Genomic DNA, 18,942 nt, shown 5'->3' on the forward strand with positions numbered 1-18,942 from the left:
TGGGAGAAAGGGGTGGTATTATGGACATTGGGGAGGGTATGTGTTTTGGTGAGTGCTGTGAAGTGTGTAAACCTGGTGATTCACAGACCTGTACCCCTGGGGATAAAAATATATGTTTATAAAAAATAAAAAATTATATTAAAAAAAAAACAAACAAAAAAAAGATTTTCAAAGAAATATAGTTTTTTAATTTTCATGATACTCTTATGATATGATTATTATCATTTCTTTAAATTTTCCATTTTAAGAAAGACACCTATGGTTTTTGCTTTTAATTATTTAATTTATCTGTGATTTATGTGTGATTATCAAAATAAAAGTAATTAATAATAAAAAAAACATTAAAAGAGGAAAAAGTAAAAGTTTAAAAAATTAGAATAAGAAAAAAATAAAATAAAAACAATTAACTAACTTTGCAAAACTAAAGAATCATGGGGAGAAAGCCATGAATTCCGTGCTTTGCTTTCCCCTCCTCTGGAATTCCACTGTTCTCCTTGATCAGTAAGTTTTATCTTGGCTGAATGTTCTTGCTGATCTTCTGGGGAGGGGCCTGTCATAGTGCTTCTCAAGTGTCTTTGCCAGAGGCAGAATTGCACTGCTCTTGCCAGGGGTTGGGCTAAGTAATCTGCTCAGGTTTGCTCTTGGGAGATTTTGTTCCCTGAACACTTTCCATAGAGCTCTGGAGGATGGGAATGAAAATGGTGGCCTCCCAATCTCCGGCCCAGAGAAGCCGAGAGCTGGGGGCCCCACTCCTCAGTGCGCCCTTGGAGAAAAACCCTCAATCACTCTCATCTCCCTGGTCTCCAGCCACGCTTTGAGCTCACCCAGTCTGTGCCTGAGCATTTCTGTCTAGGCATTATTCTTGCCTTCTGCAATACTTTCATAGGAAACCTGAGGAATATGGGGAAAGAAATAGGAACATGTGCATGGTTTCTTGCATTCCCCAGCATTTTGTCACTGTTCTCTTCTCACTGTATATATACATCCAGATAATCTCATCTCTGTCCATAAGGATTTTTGCCCTCTGTAAGCATTTTTGTTGACATAAAACATACTTTCAAAACAGTATACAAATCATAAGTTAATAGCTCAATGAATTTCACAAGGTAAATACACTCAAGTCAGTAACACCCAGATCAAGGAACAGAACATAAAAGCTAAACAAAACGATACAAAGCTCAAAGGTCTGTTGTGTCTTCTCTCTGTCACAACTCCTTATAAGGATAATAATTACCCTAACTTCTATACCCTAGATTAGTTTTTTGTTTTGAATTTTATACAAATTGAATAGTATATATTCTTCTGTGCCTGGTTTCAACTGTGTTTGTTATATCCATTATGGTTATTAAGTGTAATTACAGTCTAAATATTCTATTCCTCCCATTGTTGTGTTTTATTATATGAATATACCACAATTTATCTATTGTAATAGATAGATATACTTCTGTTGGCTATATCTAAAAGTGGAATTATTTTGTCTGGCTGCAGCTGACATATTGATTGTTAAACACTGAAGAATTTTGCAAGTTGGTTTTTTAAACCAGTGGGGGCTTGAAACTGAGCATGGTGGGAGTATCAGCAAACTCTACATATCAATATTCACCTGTCTCTCTCCCCTCTTTCCTCTCTTCCTTTCTCTCTCTCTCTTTCCCTCTCTCTCTCTCTCACACACACACACACATACACACATACACACACACACCCACAGCTGGATTTCCATTACTGAATCTGTTTATTTGTTCAACTTGAAAAGATACCAAAGAGTTTTCCAAAATGGCTGTACCAATATATACCAGTATTTCCACAGCTAGTGAATGTTCTAATAGTTTCACAATCTTACCATCACCTGCTAACATTTTTTTCTTTCTTTCTTTCTTTTTTTTTTCATTTTAGGCATTCTAAAGAGAAGTATGTCATTGTGGTTTCACTTTGCTTTTCTATGATGTCTAATGAAGTCAAGCTCCATTTTCATATGCTTACTGGTTACTTGTATATATTTTCTAAAGTATCTATTAAAGCTTTTTGCCCATTTTTTCTATTATTTGCCTTTTTATGATTGATTTGTTGGAATTCTTTAGTCTGTAGCATTTATTAAAACACATAAAAAAACAAATCCCACATTACCATCTCCAGTAGAAACCTTATACCTGCGTACTCCTAACTCAAACAGAAATCTCCTTATTCCTCACCTCTAGATGTACACAACCTTCTCAAAAATCATCATCTAAACCTGAAGTCATACTTCTCCTAAAACCTGTTGCTCCTTCTTTATTTGTTCCCTTAAATATCTGTAATATCACGAACCTGCAGGCCACAGAAAAACATGTCTCCTTCCCCTCCTTCATTTCTCATATGCAACCTACCTGTAAAATGTCTTTTTCCTTATCTTTCCCGTCCTTTATTCCTTCTACTATCAACATAGTTCAAACCTCATTATATAACATATATGTCACCAATTAGTTTCACACTACTCCTTAAAATGAGAGCTATCTCTGTAATCTAGTCAAATTATTCCAAACATAGGGTTTTTCAGTAGCTTTCTAATAACAAAAGGATCAAGTCCAAAGCTCACTTTGATTGGGCCCTTATTGGTAACTTAAGTCTCTCCTAACATCTCTACACATAGTCTGTGTGGACACCAAACGACTAGAATTTCACAAATTTACCTTGCTATTCTATATTATTACATCCCCATATAATGCCTTTCCTTCCTCACTGACCTGGTAAGTCCCTAATCATCTTTAAAACCTAAATTCCTAAATTTGCTCTTATAAGTAATTTCCTAAGCAGAGATAATTATTCCTTTTATTTATTCTATCTCAATGCATTATATGATTACATTTTAGCACATTTTACACATCATTTTAATTTTATTTTTCATTTGTCTTTCTCACCAGACAGGAAGCTTCCTAAGAGCAGTTCTCTAAAGTACATACCCTTTGTCACTAGGACCGAGTATAGTGCTCAACACAAACAAGGTATTTAAATGCTTAATGAAGAAAATAAATCATCAGGTTGCCAAATGGAATGTCACAAGTTTGTTTTTATACCTTTAGAAAGATCTCTAATATGTGAGTTATAAAATGATATCAGAAGCAGGTGGAGAACAGGTCATCTAAAGATTACAATATGATCTCCCTTCTATTTTAAATTGTTTCACCTTCAAAGGGACATTCTTGTTAAAGTGACTCAGCAGAATACTTGTAACTGTGAAAGTATCTAAAAGTATTACACAATGGAACGCAATCCCCTAAACAGATATACTTTAAGAACTTAAGAACAGTATTTCAAAATTTCCTCATTAAGATGACTTTGAATACAATATGGAGGAGACCAAGATGTTCCTTAAACTCATCTAAAAAAAAAGTAAATAAAATATAATTCATATTAGACACAGTATGACCTAATGTGCTGTGATACATAGGAGAGGGTTTAACAAAAAAGAATGGTAGTGAGTTAGATGTTTGTTGTCTTTGAAAACAATATCCAAGAATAAGACCTTAATGCTATTCCTCCAATAAAAACGGTGACATAAGTGCTGTGACTTTCAACTGCCACAACTTTATTCTTACTAACAAACTCCTTATGGTCTTAACAGTTAATCCTCTTTCTTCCTACTGGAAGGGTACTCACTAGTATACATCAAGGCTAACAAATTGACATTTATTCTACATTTTATGAGCTTAATTTGTCAGAAAACAGCCTCATATTTTAATACTCATGGATGGAGAGGCAATTTTTTTCCATTTTATTTTATTTTATTTCTTTTCAGTGTTCCAGCATCCAAGGCAATTTTTTTAAGTTTAATTCTGAAATGTTCCAAGATTTTTAAAAAATAGGAAAAAAAATATAACGAATACCCATTCCTCATTTTTAGTAAATGTTAACACTTATTCAGATTGCCTTCAGCTCTTTCTTTTTATTTTTTTAATTTTTTAAAAGATTTTATTCATTTATTTATTTGCAAGATAGAGAGAGCCTGAGTGGTGGGAGAGGGGCAAAGGGAGAGGGAGAGAGAAAAATCTTAATCAGACTCTGCACTGAGCATGGAGCCTGACACAGGGCTCATTCCCAAGAGTCTAAGATCATGACCTGAGCTGAAATCGAGTCAGGCACTTAACCGACTGAGCCAGTCAGGGGCCCCCAACTCCTTCTTAAAAACAACAACAACTTTTCATTTCTGAAATTCTCTAACATTCACAAAAGTAGAAAGAATAAAATTTTCCAACATTCACAAAAGTAGAGAGAAGTATAGAGAATTTTTATCTCATAGCTTGAAAATCATCAACATTTTTGAAAACTTGTTTCATCTAACTGCCATCTCACATACAACACATACAACCCTTCTTCTGCTTCCCCTCAGTATTTTAAAGAAAATTTACAGGATAACTTTCAAATGTCTAAACACAAAAGCTGAGATCTTAGACCACTGGCAATCTAAGTAAGAAGCCCTTTCAGGCACTTCCTAAAAGATATTAAGAGCACCTCAACTGGGGCTCCTGGGTGGCTCAGTTGGTTGAGTGACTGCCTTCAGCTCGGGTCATGATCCTGGAGTCCTGTGATCGAGTCCCCCATTGGGCTCCCTGCTCGGCGGGGAGTCTGCTTCTCCCCCTGACCTCTTTCCTCTCATGCTCTCTCTCTCTCTCAAATAAATAAATAAAATCTCACAAAAAAAAGAAAAAAAAAAAAAAGAGCACCTTAACTATAACAAGTTCTTTGAACCCAGAAGTTACTTGACCTAGAAGTGGAAGTTAGCACTCTGGAACTTAGTAAAATTTTTCTTAGAATCTCTGTCATTTATATTCAACTTGAACATTCATCTGTCCATGCAAAAGCTTTCAAAATTATTTCTAACAACTCCTGGGGTTATTCCTAACAGGGTTAAGATTTCAAGGATCCTAACCAGAATCAAATTCTTTTAGATTTTTATCAATTCATTCCTAAAACTTATAGGAAAAGAGGACCAGGGAAAGAGGCTCTACTTATTGTAGTTTAGGCTATAGTAGATCTAGGCATTGTCTCTGCATTCTGGAATAAAAATGACTAGAAATTTAAAAGAAAATATGCAGGCTAAGTGGAAAGGATGCGAAGTGCTCACATGCATGGAAATAAGCAGACAAGTGTTTATTTAGAACAGAACATGTCCAGGGCATCTGGGTGGTTCAGTCAGGTAAGCATCCCACTTTTGGTTTCGGCTCAGGTCATGATTTCATAATCACATGATCTCATGACCTCTTGGGTTGTGGGATTGAGTCCCGGGTTGGGAGCAGGGAGTCCTCTTAAAAGATTCTATCCCTCTGCCAACTTCCCTCACTCCCTTCCTCTTCCTCTCTCTTCCTCTCTCTCTCTATCCCTCTCAAAAAAACCCAGACATGTCCATGCTCCTTTCCTCCCCTGCCCAAAAAGTGACTATTTGTCTGTGGCTATAGTTATTAACATTAACCTATCAGTAAAGAATAATAAAAGCACAAGGGGCCCACTTATGGACTATAAGTAATACTGGTCTGAGTCAAAGTGACGAAACAGTACCCAGTAAGCAACCAAAGTAGTCAAAAGTTACAAGTTGCAAAATAAAATATCTAAGTACTTAAAATGACGTTTAATACCCTCACCTGAGGCCAATTTTAAACTCCTTTTCCAAAACTCATATAATATGCTTACTTCTATACCACTCTCCCATCCCACCACTAGTCCTATCAGATTAGAAAATGATACAATTAAGATGACAGATTCTATGGTATGAATTAGTTTTAACACATGTAAAGCCTCTTGAAGATATTGAAACCTAAAGGGAATGCTTATCAAACATAATCCTGTATTATTACAGGAAATCTTCGGTTAACTTAGGAGATATTGCAAGATTTCTGAAATAAATTTCTTTTTTTTTTTTTAAAGATTTTTTTTATTTATTTGACAGAGAGAGAGATCACAAGTTGACAGAGAGGCAGGCATTAAGAGAGGGGGGAAGCAGGCTCCCCACTGAGCAGAGAGCCCGACGCGGGGCTCGATCCCAGGACCCTGGGACCATGACCTGAGCCGAAGGCAGCGGCTTAACCCACTCAGCCACCCAGGCGCCCCATCTGAAATAAATTTCAAAATGAACAAAAGAATCCAATTATAACAAAGAAATACGTAATGATGCAGAACAAATGCAGAATAAATTTATATTATAGATGTTCCCACCCCCTGTATTAGTGTAATAAAAGGTACTTGATTGGTACTACATAAAATTATTGGACAGATAGGAAAATTACATGATACCGTAAAACTGAAGAAAATGAGGCAATCTCTAAACGTTGACAATTACTACTACATGCTATTGGCATTGCTGTAAACAATCATTCATTTGAAATAAATCATTTTCCTGCAAATATTACTGCATGTTATTGCCTATATCTACCTTATTTCTTTCCTTTTCATAGCCCCAGTTCTCAAAACTTAAGCCTGATTCAAAAGCATAGGTGCCTGCTTTTCCAAAGGAGAGTAAAAGCTCTGTCTATGGAAAGGAAGTACCTCTATAATTATGGTCATTAGTTATCTAGCATCACTAAAAATGAGCTATTCTGGTCAAATGAACTAATAATCTTTAACTGAAAGCAAAACTGTCCTGGACAAGAACAAATCCTTTTGTTGAAAGTATTCTTGATCTCAAGTACATAGAACTGCAATGTTAAATATTTCAATTAATTTCAAGATATTTTCATTTATTTTTAATAAGTGAATTGTATACGTCAAATGTACACCCACAGAAGTATAAATCTATGTACACATTTTCAAAGAGATTGAAAAAATTTAAAATAAGGTGGCTTCTCAGGACTTGAGCATGAAACTGAAGAGGAAATAAAGTAATAAAGGTAGAAAATTTAGGTCTATAAGAAGTGGGACTGGGTAGGAAAACTTCAAAAATAAAATGTTATTACTAAGTATGAAGTGGTTATGAAAAAACACAAGGATTTGGAGGCTTCCTAGATTATCACCCATATGTAAATATCAAGTTGCCTCAAGATCTCTTGAGCTGGCAAAAGAAGCCTATGCTAAAAATCTCAGGATTTATTGAGAATGACAAGGATTGGGGCTTGAAAAAAATTTAACAAAACCAGGATCTTCACGACAAGATGTATTCATGTTCATAAGCTCCAGCCATGTGAATAATTTCTCATCTCCAACAGAGGAGGGATAGAAGCAGAAAAATGTTCTTTAGCCTAGAAAGTTAACCTATAGCCTTCATAGTTGTGATAAGGATCAAATCTGCACTGATAGCTACATTCTTTTTTTTTTTTTTTTTTTTTTTTGGTAGCGACATTCTTAGGGTGTCTCAAGACTGCCCAGATCTCTCACTGATAGTTAATATTGAATTTAATGATAAGCACGAGAGAAATCTTGCCACAGTAGTTTTATGACTACAAGCAGAAATTCAAAGAAGACATTTATGATCTAACACACCTGCCCCACATATCTCCTCCTCCTTGAGCACTAAGCATGTAACCACCAACTTCATAGAGTAAAAGTGTAGTAGCTCTTTCTGCGCAAGGGTCCCCAGTCAGTGCTACTTAAACTAAGTTGCACCATACACAGCTCAAGAATTCTTTTTTGAACATTATGCTCCACCACCAGGCAAACCAACCACTGGTTTTTTTCACTCCCCTTTCATTACTCTTAGACCCAAGTTCAGGAGTCAATGTCCATTGGAAAAATAGTGAAATATACCAAAAACGTACCATTCAAAATGAGTTGTAATGGGAACAGCCATCTTTCAGTAATTTGCCAAAAGATCAACACAAAGGAAAAGAGGAAAAGACAGCCACAGTCCATTCCCTAGGCTTTTAGAAAACCTGGAGTTGCCTTTGGCCACATACATGCAAATCTTTAAGAAAGGTGATATGGTAACCATCAAGGGGATGGGCACTGTTCAAACAGGAAAGCCCCCACAGATGTTACCATAGCAAAACTCGAAGAGTCTACAATGTTATCTAGCATGCCCTTGGCACTGCTGTAAACAAACAAGAGCAAGATACTTTTTTTTCTAAATTTTTTTTAAAGATTTTTTTTTAATTTATTTATTTGATAGACAGAGATTACAAGAAGGCAGGCAGGCAGAGAGGCAGGCAGAGAGAGATGGAGAAGCAGGCTCCCCACTGAGCAGAGAGGGCCCAATGGGGATTCGATCCCAGGACGTGGGATCATGACCCGAGTCGAAGGCAGAGGCTTTAACCAGGCGCCCAAGAGCAAGATTCTTTCTAAGAGAATTCATGTATTGAGCACATCAAGCATTCAAAGAGCCAAACAGCTTCCTGAAGAATGTGAAGGAAAATGATCAGAAAAAGAAGGAAGCCAAAGAGAAAGGCGTTTGAGTTCAACTGAAGCATCAGCCCGCTCTACCCAGAAAAGCACATTTTGTAAGAACCAATGGACAGGAGCCTGAGCTGTTGGAACCTATTCCTTATGAATTCATGGCATGATGTGTAAAAAAAATTTAAAAATCTCAAGACTGTTTTAAAAAAAAGGAGTTGTGACACCTTCTTTGCTACTCTAAGGACAAATTTTGACAATATTAGCAATTAAGATATTTTAAAACAGGATAGTAGTCTTCATCAAATTATTTAAAACAGGCAATAATTCCTTTCTAAGAAATAAAAAAGGACTTGAGAGGTGTCTGCCTGGCCCAATTGGTAGAGCATGTGACTCTCAATCTCAGGGTCACAAGTTCAAGCCCCACAATGGGCATGGAGCCTACTTAAAAAAAAATAAAAATAAAAATAAAAATAAAAGGTTGAATAGTTCCTTTGCATGGAAATGACACCTATGTATATAGGTTTTGATGGCCAACAAATTCACAGACTGGGATCTTAGTGCATAAACATACATACATATGATAAAAGCATTTGGTAAGATATAATTGGTAACAATTAAATGGTATTTATTGAGTTCTGACTAGTGACTAGTTGCTAACTGTTTCAAGGAGAAAAAAAAGTAACCTTACCCTAACTTACCCTAAGCTTACCTAACTTAAATTTTTTTTTTAGTTTTATCGAGGAAACAAAAAGATGCACACAAAAAGCAAATATACTCCATCTAATCAAAACCAGAATAAAGTTCCTCCTTTTAGTAAGCTCTGTTAGAGATTTACAACATACTTAAAATATAGTCTTGACATCATAAAAGGATTTTTTTTTCCTTCACCAGTAAACTTTCATCATGAAATCTAAGCATTTTCCAGAGCACCTAGGTGGCTCAGCTGGTTAAACATCTATCTTCGAGTCAGGTCATGATCCCAGAGTTCTGGGATCAAGTCCCACACCGGGCTCCCTGCTCAGTGGGGAGTTTGCTTCTCCCTCTTCATCTGCTCCTCCCCTGCTCATACTCTCTCTCTCTCTCAAATAAAATCTAAGAAAAAGAAATCTAAGGATTTTCTATAGGCAAAAAAGGATCCAATGACATTAAATCACCTGCAAAAAGTTATGGTATTTTATTTCCTTCATTCTTTCCAAAGTTTAAAATTCTAAGGAGAACCACAACAAAAATCAGGCAATATTCCAGGTCTCCTGGACAGTAACCGAAAGAAAACGTAAACTCAGGCTTGCTTTTCTTTGTAGTGCCTTATGGTCAAAATATTGGCAGAGGGAGCCACCCTTAAATACTCTCATCTTACATATTTTCAGAGTGTCATTTCTTCAGAAGATTATGTTACTGCTCATCTATTAGCATGATTGTATAGTTCCACTCCCCTCCATGAAACAAATCTAGAAGAAAAAAAAAAATAAAGCCCACATTTCTTTTTCACAATTAAAGCTTACCTTCTGTCAAATTTTAAAACAATAAAAATGCTCTCAACCAAAGTTCTCACTCTATTTTTCTTGAAATAAATACTTATTTTTAAATAAATTATCAATTTATAAAAACCTTTAAAACTTTAGACATAATTCCATGTAATTCCATAGCTAGAACCACAAGCCTTTTGAATGGACAGTAAAATATTTTGTACATATGCTATTTAATTAAATCAAAGTATTTATGAGATGGTTATAAAACTATACACACTATTGTTCATATACTACTTCTAGAAAGTATTATTACATTTATTTCCTGATTTGAAACTCAGGTCATCTGGCCAGTATGAAAATAAATGAAGATATTATGAAGAAAGCTATTGCCTGAGTCACCTAACACACACTAAAAAAGTTAGGTTTCAGAAAACACATGTTTTTTTTTCTTAACCTAGGTAAGGGATACACACTTATTTTCTTTGTTGTTTCTTTATTATTGTTCTTTAAATTCTTCTTATGCATTTTTCACTATATGTATGTATATAACATTTCTCAATTTTTTTTAAAGATTTTATTTATTTATTTGACAGAGAGAGATCACAGTAGGAGAGAGGAAGGGAAGAGATCACAGAGAGAGGAAGGGAAGCAGGCCCCCCGCTGAGCAGAGAGCCCGATGTGGGACTCGATCCCAGAACCCTGAGATCACGACCCGAGCCGAAGGCAGCGGCTTAACCAACTGAGCCACCCAGGCGCCCCTCAATTTTTTTTTTTTAACTGAAGGATATCATTCCAAACTTTGGGGGCTGCCTCTGCCTTTACCAATAATCTCTCCCAATCTTCTAAATGGCCATTTTCAAAACTAGTTTCCTAAATACTCTTTCTCTACATTGAAGATAGCAAACAAAGAACACACAGCCATAAAGATACTATACTAAACAAAGAACACAGTGGCCATATAGTCTGGCAGGTCTGACAACTACTAAAGAGTCCTTATTGAAGTACCTTAGAGAATTAGAAATGAAGCTCCTCCCTCCATGACAATAAAAAATTTTTAAGGGCAGAACTGCATCTTATTCACAGGCTTTAGCACACAGTTTCACATTTAATATTTGTGGAACTAAATAAACCTTAATATGGTTATTACTGTGTAGGCACTACAGTACCTACCCATCATTTTCTAAACTATTATGTTAAGATCTCTATTTGCAAAATAGAAAAATTTATTTCACTGTTGGGTTTCTATGAAATCCAAGTCCAGGATATGTAGCTACAAATGTGCAAGGGTATGATTTTCCTTTCGTGTTTACAAAATGGCTTTGCATACAACACAATCTTTATTGTTTCACTAATAAAAAATATCAATACTTTTTAAGAAGTGAAGTAATAAATAATAAGACATCATTCTATCTATAATATGTGTAGTTGGCAATACATATTTTACAAGGATCTGACTGGTAATCTTCTTTGTTCTTTATGTAAAATTTCTCTTACAGGAGGAATCGTAGGTCAGGTCTAGACTGTTACATTCTCTAACTTTCTTGGGAGGAGAGACAATTGACCCAGTGGTACTGAGGTTAACATTTAATAACTGTTAGTGGCAAACTTAAAGAGGGAATCTGAGATTTGACCTACTTTGCCTCACTTTCTCTTCTTCACCTTCCAAAGTAGGGGTTTTGAGGCAAAACAAGTAATTCAGTGTGTGGTTTTGCATACTAATCAACAAAGTGAAACTATCTGCCCTGGAACTACAGTTCTGTTCTCTTAGTTCTGTTCTCCTTTTTGTCTCTATGTCTGTCTGTCTCTCACTCTAAGAGGCTTATGTGGTAAAAGGAACCTGGGGCTGCCTTTATCTTTTTCCATTTAAAGAAGATCAAATAGAGTAGGGCTCAGGGTTCCTTATGCCTGCTTCCAGTCTAGGAAAATAAGCTCTCAAGATCACTTAATCAGGTCAGTTCACAAAACTGGAAGGTATATAAACAGAGCTTAATCAGGTCAGTTCACAAAACTGGAAGGTATATATACAGAGCCAGAGCCAAAGATAATACATCCAAGCTCTTTCCTGGATATTCTCTAAGCATGTCGTGTCCCTGGAGATATCAGACATAGAATAGAAACTCGATGGAAAATTCAACTGAGGCAGAGGTCCTGGTCTTCTCTATATTTACCATGCCTTCAACATTTAAAAAGGTGCCAAAATAAACTTAATAAGGACTTTGATGGCTATTTTCAGAAACTAAATTTGGCTGTTTCCCACAGTATTCTGTTTAGGGAAAAAGAACAAAGAAACTAGAAAATAAGAAATAAAACTTACAAAATCATTAGCATTTTTTATCGATAGCCTTTTTAATTACTGTGGAATAACAAAATCAATGAACAATATATCTTCTCTCTTATAAGGAGCCTGTTCTGTCCTCATATATTACCTCTCCAATATCCAACAACAGAAGGGCAATTGGTATATATGCCATCAGGTCTATTATTTCCTTATCTTTAAATATTACACAATTAAACATACATGTAACTAATATTTTTGCCTCACTAGACATCTTTGATATGCTGATTTTTCCAAATAAATCTTATAATAAATACTTCACATATCCTTCTGTTAATTCCATTTTTTTCTCTTCTTCCTCATTCCTATCCCCCTTCCACTACTAACTCACCCTTCTTTTCTCTCTTCTCATGTTCCCTTGTCTATGCCACAGAAGAGTACCACAAAAACTTGAGGGTACTGCTTAAGCCTCCTAGGTTTGCTGACCTCAAGTTTAGAAATCCAGTTCTAGAAATATGATAATCACCTATTTATGTATACTTTCATCCCAATTTTAAATTCAAAGGCCAAATCAGACAAGAGTTCAGTGCTAAGGAGATGACAAAAATATCAGCCACTAATAAACTTCTATAGTATCTGAAAGTACACGTGAACAAACAAGGCTGAGATTCAGGTTCTGTGTAAGCATGTGGTTAAGCAATCATCATTTCTGGACTCTTCCAGAATCATAAGGCAATGAAAAAGTTCTGAAGAATTTACGTTTTATAAACATTCTTCAGGACAAAGCATTATGTTTAAATTTTGTCATGCAGGATGCTTTGCTGTTCTGCCACAGTCACATCAGCTAAATAAGCTCTTAACCACGCCACTGGAAAAGGGAAAGAGGAGAGCCCTATGGACATCTACGACTACATGTGTTACTCTCCCGTTTTTGTTAAAGTTCTGCAAAGGTTTTTAAAGAGTTCCCCTCCTTGCAAGGGGAATAAGCTGCATTTCTCATGAAAGCCATATGTAATCCATTTTACCATAAATCAGAATTACTAAATCCAGAAAATTAAAACAGATGCATACTTACTTAACAAGAAAACTATTAACCTGAGGCAAGTGGTAAACAACAAAAAATAAATATTCTAGACTGTCACTACAAAACTTTTTCAAGTTTTGCTTTCATTTTAGACTATCATCATACAACCAACTTTTCAAGCTTCATTTACATGCCATCATACACACCCCCCTTCTTCATATAGCCAAAATGAACTTTTCTCGTTTTTCAAATCCTTCAGGTTTTTGCTCCTCACTCATCACCTATATAATTGTGATACCTCACCTGTTACACTTTTCCTCATAGGAACGCCGCCTCATCTCCTTTAGTTCTTTAGACTGCATAAAAATACTGTCCGCTTGCACAGTATTTTTATTAAGCCTCATGGAATAAATTTTTAACTGAACATCCCCACTGCATTTTGCAAAGTAAGAAGGTCTTTACAATGCCTAGAACAGTGCCTGACAAATAATATAAATCAGCAACAATCTGGCATACAAGTATTAAGAATTCATAATGCCACTGGAGGCTTGAGACTCTGTCCACAAACCAACTCTCCACCTGCCCTATTTCTTACTCCCATCACTCACCCTGTTTCAATTCCATCGGTCTCTGCTAGCTGGCTTCTCTACCCAGAATGGAACCTACTGTTACCCACTTCTCCTTCAGGTCAGGCAACAGGAGGTCAGCCGACTTACTACTCCTCCCATTCCCAGAATTCGTAATTACAACTCCCCCCTCCCCGTAATTTCCTCCAATAGAGTGCTTCCCCGAAGGGATCCTCTGTGAAACTCGCCATCGTCCCGTTTATCTCTATACGTCCAGCTCCTGGAGCAACCGCTGGTAAACGTGCGGTCCTCGGATAACAAATGGGGAAAGGAAAGGAGGAGGGAAGGGGGTCGATAGAGATTGTCTTCAAGTTCCTCATCAGCCCTTTCAACCAGTAATTTAAGTTCTCTGCGGTTCCAACCCCCTGTATTTGTGACTCGTGGGTGGTTGTGGGGAGCATTAAAGGATTATCGAGGCGCTGGAGAATTTCAGGAAGGAAAGAGCCCACACCAACAAATGATCTGGACATTGTTTGTTGTTGAAAAGTCGAATGCACCCAACAAATAACGTTAAGTGTTAATTAAGCAAAGTAACACAGAGAGAGGACAAATTCACAAGTCCGGGGAGACCTCACCCGCGCAGCACAGGACCTCGAAAGTATTTAGAATTTAAATTAGTGTGCTGAAATCACGCCTCCCTATTCTGAACACATTCATCTGGGCGGCTGGCCGCGCTCCTTCCAACAGTGTGAGTCCCTTTCCCGCCGCCCTCATTCACCTCTCCAAGTCCGCGCGCGGCTCTGGGCACTGCGTCCCCACGCCCAGCAGAGGGCAGTGGGCCTCCGCGATGGCCTCCCACGAAACGCGCCGCGGAGCCCGGGCGGGTCTCTGCTCGGAATTCGTGTGGGGAAGCGCTAAAGTCCACTACACAGCGACGAGCTACCGTCCTCGCTCGCAGGACATTCCAAGTACGGTCCTGCGGCCACTCAGTCCTGCGGCCACTCAGTCCCTCACGCCGCAGGGCGGGCGGCTACCCCTTCCGCTCCCCCCAGACCTCCTTCCGCTCCCCGCTCCCTTCTTCCGCTCCCCCTGGCGCCTCTTTCCCTGGCCGGCGCCTCCCTTCGTTCCGCCGCGTGCGTTCCCCTGTGTCGAGTTCCGGTGCCCTTTCGCGGCTTCTTTACCTCGCTCGCTCTCCTCCTTTCCCGGAGCCCTTTTCCGTGGTCCCGCCGGCGCCGGTGCCCAATCGCGGAAATCCCGCGCTGCGGCGGGCCTGGGTAGACAGACCCTCCCTTGGGTCGTGAGCGAACCTGGGGTGAATGGACCCGCTTGGCGTTTTCGGTTCTGGGACACAGAGTTAAGGACTGGTCCCGCGAAGCCTGCAGACTGCATTTATTTTTCAGGCATTCTGTCTACGTGGGAAGAGTGGAGGGCGGAGGAAGCTGGGTTGGGGCATTTTGAAACAGAAGGGGAAAGGAAGGTACCAAAAGCTTTTGCTTCTTGAACGTTTTTTCTGCCTTACTGAACGGGGGAAGTATTTGTCTTTTTTTTTTTTTTTTTTAAACGATTACTCAACATATGTCCTGCGTGTCGTAGGATTTTTGGAAGGCTCAGAAGGCCTAGAATTCTGTGCCCATACCTGTGCCATGGAGCAAATAGGACTGTCTTTGGAAGACAGCTGCAGAGGAAGGCCATTTTCCCCTGGGATTGGGATCGTTTTGTCTACAGGAGTTTCGGAAGGTATAGATCTTAGTAAATAAGGGAACGTCTGGTGGGAGGAACAGAAGGTACCAAGAAGAGGAGATGATAAGCAAGTTTTAAGGTATGGAGAAGTGGATAGGAGGGAAGAAATGAGAACCAAGTTTGGACCGATGGGAAGAAGTCCAAATATTGAAAGTATTTTATTTCAGTTTAATATGAAATGAGCAGCCATTACACCTTGGAGCAGGAAATAAGCTTGATTAAATGGTGATTTGGGAGAATTAGTTTGTAGAGTGGGAGTAACGGGATGTATTGTTTATGCCATAAATTTGTATGTGGATATATGGTACTGCACAATAGGTGTATGGGACTGCAGCTCCAAGGATGGCAGCCGTGGCTAAAGGTTTGACCTTTAACATTTTTTGTGTAGATTCCCTGAGGGTGTCTTTCTTAAGTTCAAACAAAGTATTTCTTTAGGGATGATACTATCTCATGCCTTGTCTTTTGCCAGCATGCAGTTGCTGGTTGCTAGTTGTGAGAATTTACCAGCAAGCTGAGGAGATACAATGTTTTAAACGTTTTTAGAAAACACCTACTATCAAAAGAGGTCCAAAGCACCTTAGGGATTTGGAGGAGACCAAGGAGGTCGGCAACTAGTGAAAATTCAAGGAAGGTGCCCCCAAAAGAGGGCATTTATGCATTTTCAGTCCTATCACTAATATGCTAACAGATAAAACAGCATTTCTTTATTCAATAGTGCTTAAGCAGTACCTTTTTACCCACAGGTGTGCAAGTGTAACAGGAGGGAATGGGAATTTGCAGTGAGGTGTCTGGTGGTGCTGGGTAGTGTAACCGAACCAACATGAGTTTTCTCTTTGGTGAATTAGAAACTGCACGTGTTGAATTGTCACACAAAGAGAACTTATTTGCAGCAAATGAGATCGTGGGGAATGGCTTCCAAAGCCATTGATTCCCTGAGAGAGAGTAAATGGATTCCTTTTGTTTAGGGTTAGGATGAATATTTAGACAGGGAAGCCTTGTCATCCTATGTACAGGCAGGCATAAGGTCCTGTCTGAGCCTAATAAAACATGCCTATACATACATTATGTGTTATGCAGATAAGGCTGAGGCTTATTCCTGGGTGTAGATTAGTATTATAATAAGGTAAAGATCATTGTAGGTCATTCTAGAGGTCACTCCATGATCCATCTGTGTAGGCACAAACCAGATTTAGCTTAAATGGTGTGGGTGGTCTGGGCCGGTGGGATGGCAGGAGGTCTTGTGTGGGCAGTCCCCATCCCCTGGGGAGAGTTTCCTTTGCCTGAGTGGAAAAGAAAGCTGGAAAGAAGAGCTTAGGGAGAAATATAAGACAAAAGTTAGTAAGTATAAACAAGTGGGCACTAAAGTCCAGGTCTTGGTGTCAAGCCCATAAATTGGAACATATTTTGAGGTTAAACCACACACACACACACAAAAAAAAAAAATTAACAAAGGTTAGTAAGTACAAGCAGGTGGGAGCTGGGAGGGCTGAGACCAAAATATCTGGTACTTGCTTCCCATCTCCTGTAGAAAAAGGGAAAGGTTTTCTACTTTAAGACTTAGTCTTTCTAACTTTTTTTCTTTTCCAGTAGCATTCTGATTGTTCATCTGTATGTATAGCATTTCAGTGTACTTGCACATACCATCCTAGTGTCAAAATACATTTTACTCTAATAATGGTGTGCCGTACCACAAACTAAAAGGTAATGCACTGTAATATTAGCAGGTCGTACTGAGTTATTTTTTTAACTACTGGCTCAATAAGCAAATATTGGATGATAATTTCTTTAATCGTTTGCTTTTTTATGAAATACATATCTAGGTATTTTCCCCTTCCTTCACTAGACTGATAAACTGCTTTCTTTCTTTTACTCCATATCATGTTTTATAGTCAAAACTTTTCAATACAGAGATCATCCACTATCTAAAAGTTACCATTAACCTTTCCTAAGGCAAAATGGCATAAAGCAAAGAAGAAATTACTGTTAATTTATGGAAAAATTTTTGAGCAACCCCAGACCCAAAATAGAACCTCTTGTAGGCTTTTTTGATACTTAGAACATATCTTGTTAACAGATGCACAATATAAATTGAGATAAAGCACATCATGAGGGATAGAAGCAGAAAAATGTTCACCTTTAGTCCAGAAGGTTGACCTATAGCCTGCATAGTTCTATTAAGGATCAAATATTTACTGGTTGCTCCATTCTTAAAGGGCCTTATGACTGCCTGAACATCTCACGGATAGTTAAAAATCAAACTGAGTGATAAGCACCAGAGAAATCTTACAAAAGTAGTTTTATGATTAGAAATTAAAGGAAGACATTTTATGATCTAATACTCCCTGCATGTCCCCTGCTTCTTGGGCATTAAGCATATAACCATCAGCTTCATACAGCAAAACTACATCTCTTTGTGCCCATGGGTCCTGTCCCCATGCCATAATAAAAGCACCTTTTGCATGAAAAATGTCAAGAATTCTATCTTGAGAGCGCCTGGGTGGCTTAGTTGGTTAAGTGTTTGCCTTCAACTCAGGTCGTGATCCCAGGATCTTGGGATCAAGTCCCATCTTGGGCTCCCTGCTCTGCAGGGAGTCTGTTTCTCCCTCTGCCCCTCCCCCCCATTGGCTCATGCTCTCTCGCTCTCTCTCTCTCTCTCCCCCCCGTGTCTCAGATAAATAAAAATCTTAAAAAAAAAAAAAAAAAGAATTCTATCTTGACCATTTGCTCATGGCCCCACATCATCACAGATGTTCACAAATACAGTTCAAAGATAAGGCAGCTTGATGCTGAGATGTGGAGTATAATTCCCAGGGAAGGAGATGGCAGTGCCACTCTTGTTGCTTAGGGTGCAGGCTTCCTCTACAATAACTTGCTGCAAAACCAATGCTGAATACCATTTTTGTTTGCCTCACTTCCTAAATAGTAAGAGAAACTCCCTGGTATCCTCCCAGCTATTTTTAAAAGAAGGTTGGCATTAGGAAAAAAAAACCTATCACATAGATATAACTGCTAATATTTGAGAATATTTTTAAAATATAGATTGATATATTCTATCTATGGGAATGTGTACCTAGTTATATATATGTCCACATTCATATATGTATGTATATACCTATAGAATCTATTTAATATTTAGCAAAATAAAATACATACAGATTTCTCCACATTGGTAAGTATTTTAAATTGATGTTTAATGATTTGTTAATATTCTCTCACTTTTTAAAGATGTGCCTTTTATAAGCAGCATTTAATTCAATCTAAGAGTTTTTACCTTTTAGGGGAGTTTAAATCATTTACATTCATATAATATATACTCTTTACTCTGAAATTAATTTCAGAATATTTAAAATACATAAAATTTTTGAACTCCATTAAAATGGCAGTATCAATATTTGATTTGGTTACTTTTTTGAAAGCAGTTTTTTTTTTTTTTTTTTTTTTAAAGATTATTTATTTATTTATTTGACAGAGAGAGATCACAGGTAGGTAGAGAGGCTGGCAGAGAGAGAGGGGGAGGGGAGCAGGCTCCCTGCTGAGCAGAGAGCCCGATGTGGGACTCGATCCCAGGACCCAGAG

The 18,942-nt window shown here is 37.9% G+C and overlaps 1 protein-coding gene and 1 long non-coding RNA gene across 5 annotated transcripts in view; one reads left to right on the top strand and one right to left on the bottom strand.

The window, feature by feature from the left end:
* The window catches only part of ECHDC1 (ethylmalonyl-CoA decarboxylase 1), a 52,518-nt gene extending 37,439 nt beyond the window's left edge, over positions 1–15,079 (bottom strand). Inside the window, exon 1 of one of the 3 annotated variants that reach the window (XM_059400667.1) lies at positions 14,808–15,079. In XM_059400667.1, coding sequence (XP_059256650.1) covers positions 14,808–15,015 — 208 coding nt within the window. In that variant the 5' untranslated portion in view covers positions 15,016–15,079. Of the gene's footprint in view, positions 1–13,668; positions 13,772–14,404; positions 14,691–14,807 lie in introns of those variants that run through there. The other 2 variants (XM_059400669.1, XM_059400668.1) reach the window with 2 other exon arrangements.
* A 278-nt stretch (positions 15,080–15,357) lies between these two features.
* Positions 15,358–18,942, top strand: part of LOC132018148 (uncharacterized) — a 14,611-nt gene continuing 11,026 nt past the window's right edge. For both annotated transcript variants that reach the window (XR_009404459.1, XR_009404460.1), the window contains exon 1: positions 15,358–15,445. This is a non-coding gene — a long non-coding RNA (uncharacterized LOC132018148). The remainder of the gene's footprint in view (positions 15,446–18,942) is intronic.

Source organism: Mustela nigripes, chromosome 5 (genome assembly GCF_022355385.1).
Source record: "Mustela nigripes isolate SB6536 chromosome 5, MUSNIG.SB6536, whole genome shotgun sequence".
NCBI lineage: Eukaryota > Metazoa > Chordata > Mammalia > Carnivora > Mustelidae > Mustela > Mustela nigripes.